General features: G+C 36.5%; 1 protein-coding gene across 2 annotated transcripts in view; it reads right to left on the bottom strand.

Moving 5' to 3' along the window:
* Positions 1-907: 907 nt before the first annotated feature.
* Positions 908-6,311, bottom strand: part of LOC127029095 (F-BAR domain only protein 2-like) — a 104,386-nt gene continuing 98,982 nt past the window's right edge. For both annotated transcript variants that reach the window (XM_050914735.1, XM_050914736.1), the window contains 4 exons: positions 4,704-4,903; positions 4,315-4,379; positions 1,686-1,850; positions 908-1,449 (listed from right to left, as the gene is read on the bottom strand). In XM_050914735.1, coding sequence (XP_050770692.1) covers positions 1,427-1,449; positions 1,686-1,850; positions 4,315-4,379; positions 4,704-4,903 — 453 coding nt within the window. In that variant the 3' untranslated portion in view covers positions 908-1,426. The remainder of the gene's footprint in view (positions 1,450-1,685; positions 1,851-4,314; positions 4,380-4,703; positions 4,904-6,311) is intronic.

The following is a 6,311-nucleotide window of genomic DNA, read 5'->3' as shown; positions in this document are numbered from 1 at the left end:
TAAAATTCCCACTTGTAGGGTATTGAATTATTTTTCCCCAATACTTTTGATTTCAGCATTGAAAAAACACTTGATAATACAAATACATAAAAGATTTTCTAAATTAGTGACTTGCTTTAAAAAACGTTACTAATGTGTCACTTCCCTGTGCTAAGGCTGTGGCAAGCAGATTAGATGACAATACAAATATTAAAATTGGTGGTTTTAGATAAAATTTAAACTAATAGAAATGGCAGTACTTGTCATCCTGCTGCTATAAAATACCCTTCTATAATGCTATTCCTCCCAAAGTACTATGTTTACATTCACATCACACAACCCTCAAAGCACTTAAATTCCAAAGACTTGCAGTCAAAGTGAAAGGAAATGCTGTTTGCTTTTACCATCTTCTGTGATTTTTCAGGATTTTTATCTTTGGTGACATTAAAGTTACTATCTCAAAGTTTCAAAGTTCTGCATGATGCATCTCCCTTTACTACAGCCGCATTTATTGCAATTACCCCATGAGGAAGTAAACCAGTATTTTAAACCTCTTTTAAAACAATTTCCAGTTTTGCAAATCTGCATTCTAAATCCCAGTCAAAGGAATTTTTATAAAGTTGTATGTATTATACAAACATCATGCTTTCTTGATGAAGAGCCAAACTTTGAAAAAGGAATTGAGGCATGTGAATAAAAGTGGATAGGCACAGTTGTTTGTTTTTTTTTTAAAGGCACAAATGTTATGCAATTCATATAAAAATAAATTAAATCTACAGCATTGATTCAAACAATCACAACACCCATAAAATTTACTAACTGCAGAAGTAAATCTCTTCTGTCTTTTGCAATTTTGTAACACATTGCACTTAGGAAAAAAACTCTATATAAAACAACTTACATGTTAATAATATATGATACACAGGCATCAAGTTACATTTTTTTTATACATCTCTAACTCAGCTGGTTTTATGGCACAAGTGGATGGAAGAACTACGTGAGACTTTGACTCTGTTTTCTTTAAAAACTGGCAATTAAAGAATCTGAAAAATTAATATTACTTATGGAAAGCTCAAATATTTCTTACTTGCTTTCCTACATTTTTAGGTTTAATGTTTACAGTATAACATACAATTTCATACTTTCATTACAACTATTGATTATTATTTTGAATTCATCTATATAAATTTACTAAAATTTGAACAAATTTTTCCAAATATTGCAGATGATCATTTACAGACAGTGTTGAAGTTAACTTCAGTGCTATTATAAAGTAATAAAAAGTTTACAAAATGACTTTTAAAAGTGCATTTTCTGTTCTGTAGTTCAGCCTCAAAGTAGGTCAACATTTTAAAAAAATTAATGCATGTTAAAATAGTGTTTGAAAAGTAGAGAGGGCAGAGTGAGCTTCTTGCATTCCTTTGATCCAATGACTTCCACAGGTTCATCAGCAGTCTGCCATATACCGTCCTGAAAAATAAAGGTAGTTTTTTTGCAGTCAGTAGATAAAACAGATTTTGTCAGTATTTTCCTGGGAGCAGTTTGACTAACTATGGAAGAACAAAAAAAGTGAAACAGTTTTCAGCCATGTTTTTGAGGAAAAGTAATTATTTATGCATCACTTATTTAACAGTTTCATATTTTATAATTTAGCACTATAGAATATATCATATTAATTTGAATATATAAGCATGTCGGTGTCTTACCAGTGGCAAATCTCTTCTTAAGGAGGGAAAGTCGATAGCCAGTGCCTACTAGCTCTACATCTACTCCTGAAAGGGTGCTTCCTTCACTAATGAATTGCACTGCAAGTGTTGCTGGTTTACTGGGTCCTTCTGAAAGTTCAAATTTTGCCCTGAGGGATCCAGAACCTATAAAAATAACAAAACTGAAAGGTTGGTTGTTTTGCAAGACCAAGACGATCTCCCAAAATTTTTAGTAGTAAGGAGTAGAACTAACATGGTGATCTTTAAGACCTATTCCTAGTGGCAGTCCTATATAAATTTTCAGAAGAGATGAGAGTACAACTCTCTTTTTTCCAATATTCTGTTTAAGACAGTGACTAGTGAATGATTTAGAGAGAAGCAATACACATTTCTACAAGATTATACTCATAGAAGAATGTGTATATCAGACAGTCTGGTAATCTCTTATTACATTAAATACCTGATTGTTCCCTATAATCATCATTTATGCTTGCTGGTCTATCTTGTACGTAGTACTTTTCATTAGCAGATTTGAAAGTACATCAGAATATTTAAATGTCACGATCTGCCTGGATGAATGTACATGAACAAAACCATTGGAAGAAATGCAGCTGAACAGTAATGTACCCAGAGGAAAGAAATTCTTATTTTTCTAATAAAGACAAGGTCTGATTAAATACATTTCCCCAAAAACTTCAGTTGATTTTTCATAGACAGTGGTGAAGTTCACTTCAGTGCCATTATAAAGAAGTAATAGTTCAAAATTACTTTAAGTACACCTTTGTAGTCAATGCAAGACATTTAAAAAAACCCCAACATTATTGCTGGTCTCTTTTTCTAGTTCTTAAACAAGTCTTTTCTTGTTCTTGCAAAATATGCTAGGAAAAAAGAGATTTAAATAATTAATTAATGGAATAGTGAAAGTCAAGTATTTTTACTTCTTTAAAACAACTAGTCAGTAGGAACTGCTAAATGAGGAGGAAAGTTAGTAACTGAAATGTTACTAGGGTTAAAGCAGGAATTGATGAATGAAATTGTTTTATGCAATGGCTTGTTCTTGATAAATTTGGCTTAAAGTCCATTTAATTTCTTCAGTAGGTCTGTCAGAGTTTGGGTAAATTGGAACTTCTTTCCACTGTAAGTATGGAAACTCATATATTCAAGTGCTTTGAAAGTTTGTTGTTTTATCTCTGTCTGTGACTGACAGCTCATATAATGTGCTGGAACATAAAAACCCAAAACATTTTACCACCCTGTACACCAGAATAAGGAGGACTTCAAGACATTTGTCCTAATATTAAGAGTGTTTCTGCAACTTCTCCCTTTGTTTCCATAAGTGTAAGACTGGCATAGTATTACTTCCTCTTAAACACTGAATTGTGAGTACTAAGTGTTTATACTCAAAGAAAAGGGGAAGAAAGATGGTGGGAAGAGAAGGGAACATAGCAGAAGCAGTGGGATATGTGCAAGTCTACTGAACACACACAAGACATGATCTGCATCACTGGCAGCCCATTTTATTATGCTGCTCTGCAGGTGTGCAGTAGCTCTTTATCTGGCTGCATTCGTGTTTTAGTATGATTTTTTCTTTTAAAAGAAGCTCTGCAGTTTGGTAAAGGAAGAGAGAAGGATATCCCTACATAATCATAATGGAAGACAAATGGCAAAGAACTGTGAGGTCAGTGAATGATAAAGTACACCAGACTACAGCAATAACCTCTATCAGATCAAATTCTCTCTGATTTTGTTTGAATGACTACCACAGCTTTGCAGCCTTTGCAGCAATAGAAGAGGTTTTCCCTTCCCAGGCTTGTCGTTCCTATATGAAACCAGTCATATTTACAAGCAAATCTGTGCTTTCATAATTCCCTTCACTAAATTCTTAACAGGGCCAAAGGCCTTTCTGTTACACTGCAAGTCCATTTCTCCACAGAGGCTTTGTGGATGAGATGCCTCCCTTTGGCTCCTGTTTTTCTGCTTCAGAAAAACATTGCATCTGCAAAGGCCGCAAGGGCTGTGACATCAACTGGACCTCAGGGAAAGGCAGCTGGGCAGAGGACAACTATTGGTACCTTACAAAATGCTATATAAATTACCACTCTGAGCAGATGTGCATAGATTTATTTTTTTCCTGGAGTCGTATATGGTCAAAACAAAAACCCTCAAAATGTTGGTCAAGAATCATCTATAGTTGAGCCTATCTCAGCACAGGACTTTTGGATTTTTTTTTTTTTCTTTCCCACAGTTCTCCACTTACCTCTTTCTACTTTATCTCAATTGTCAGTGTGTGGAAAAACAGAACACAGATATTAAATGTATTTTCCTTTGAATAACTGCTCATTTCCAAATAGCACTGATGTAATAATTTCCTTGCCCAGTCTAAACCCTATTTTAGTGGTACTAGCTACTTTCAAGGGGCTTCACTATTTTTCTTTTTATAATTAGTTAATATTTTTACATCTCACTGTTAATGGAATCTCTCAGGAGGAATTTCATTGAGAAGAAGGTGAACTGATAAACAGGCTACAGCAAGTGTAAACAGGCATGAGGACATAGAGGCTAAAATGATTACCTTTTTACTGTTATCATTTTTCTGTACAAGAAAACAAAACAAAAGAGTTCAACTTGCCTCCATTCTCAGACTTCTCTGAAATGCTAGATATTTTCCAATAAGCTTTCGTCTGGTCTGCATTCCTGTAAGAGAACGGTACGTTAGTTATAAGCACCAATTTTTAGAATATTATTTCCCTAGATTTACACTGAAATTTCAGAAAGGCTTGTATTCAGAAAGGTTTGTATTATTACACAGTTGGAATGGGTGCATATAGTCTCATTTGTTTATGTGAATTGGCTGTACGTGATCTGTTTTGGACCAGAAAATGTCTTAAACATCCGATACCATGCATTTTATCAAGAGGAAAAAAATTAGCTGTTTCTTCCAATGAAATGTTTCAGGCTGACACTAATGAATACACTGAAATGAATTTGAAATAATAAAAAGAGAAGTATTAATATTACCATTTTGCAGGTGGAAGTGATTGCATGTTTGTTACTCCTCCATCTACTGGTACCACAACCTGGACATTAGACAGCATACTAGGCACATTCATAGACTCTGGATTGTATTTATAATCCACTCTCACATCAGTAGTGCTAGCATTACATTTCCAGTAAGTTGCAAGATTCAAGGGAGTGGACTGGATGCCCTTTGAAGATACCTGTAAAAGAATAAACCATTGAAAGCAGCTTAATTAAAATATTCCCCTTTTGGGCAGAATTAGGGAATGATGGTAATGAGTATAACTCTAAATCCTGACAAATGACCAAAAGAACAATTGACCTCTGAGCCCTTAATCTCAGAATTCTGAAGACTGTTGTAGCCTAAAGTAATTCCTGTTCTTTTAATTTTAAATTAAAATAATTTAAAAAAGGTTTAAACTCCCTCTGGCCCATGAGGCTCCTTCCTGTTCTGGTTTTCATAAGTCAAAACAGTTTTGTTTTAGTCTTGTGTTCTGCCTCACACAAGAAACATGCTTGCAGCAAAACGACTTCATCCTTAGCAGTTGTGTGCCATAACAATTCAGCTGCCCAAACAGCCAGCAGCAAAGGGCAATACCTGTCACTGGACAGGCAGCCAGCAAAACAGTTCTTACCTATTAAATGCATTATTTTCCTGCTGCAGGAGGGTTGGATGCTGCTGCTTCTGTAGCTGAGCTTGTGCTACTGCCCTGCTGCACCTCTACCACCTTCCTAGTCTACTTGAGGAACCTTCTATGCCCCAGTGTCGCCTCTCGCCTTTCCTTGGCAGCCCAGAACCCTTTCTATCTGCCAGGGCTTCCGCATGCCACTGCCTCATTTTTCCCCAACAGTAAAGATCTTAAATAGATCTCATTCTTCCACAGTACTCATTTCTGCAATCCAAAGATATGTTCTGTTCCTTCCATCTTTCTCAGGAATTCTCTGTGTACCTAACATGCTTTTTATAGATTCAGTATACCAAGATTTTAAACTATATTGGGAGGATGTGGAAAGCTACAATGATATTAATAGCTACACTGATAGGTTCTTTTGGTTTTTGATGTAGAGACAGTTGGTTCAGATGTTCAACCATCTCAATGCAGGCCTAGCAAATCCCTGTTCTCCCTTTTGAGGAGAGTGTCTTGAATTTTCATGAAGATTTTTTGTTGACAGCTAGAACATCTTCTCACAGATTCACGGGCTGGTTGAGGTTGGAAGGGACCTCTGGAGGTCATCTGGTCCAACCCCCTGCTCAAGCAGGGCCACCTAGAGCTGGCTGCCCAGGACCATGTCCAGACAGCTTTTGAAGATCTCCAAGGAGGGAGACTCCACCACCTCTCTGGACAACCTGTGCCAGTGCTCGGTCACCCTCACAGTAAGAAAGTGCTTCCCGATGTTCAGACAAGAACCTCCTGTGTTTCACTTTGTGCCCATTGCCTCTGGTCCTGTCACTGGGCACTACTGGAAAGAGCCTGGCTCAGTCTTCTTTACATCCTCCCTTCAGGTATTTATACACATTGATGAGATCCCCCCTGAGCCTTCTCTTCTCCAGGCTAAACAGTCCCAGTTCTCTCAGCCTTTCCTCATAGGAGAGATGCTCCAGTCCCT

This window comes from Gymnogyps californianus, unplaced genomic scaffold (assembly GCF_018139145.2).
Source record: "Gymnogyps californianus isolate 813 unplaced genomic scaffold, ASM1813914v2 HiC_scaffold_69, whole genome shotgun sequence".
NCBI lineage: Eukaryota > Metazoa > Chordata > Aves > Accipitriformes > Cathartidae > Gymnogyps > Gymnogyps californianus.
Note: the sequence above shows the minus strand (reverse complement) of the source record. Positions and strands in the feature narration are given on the sequence as shown.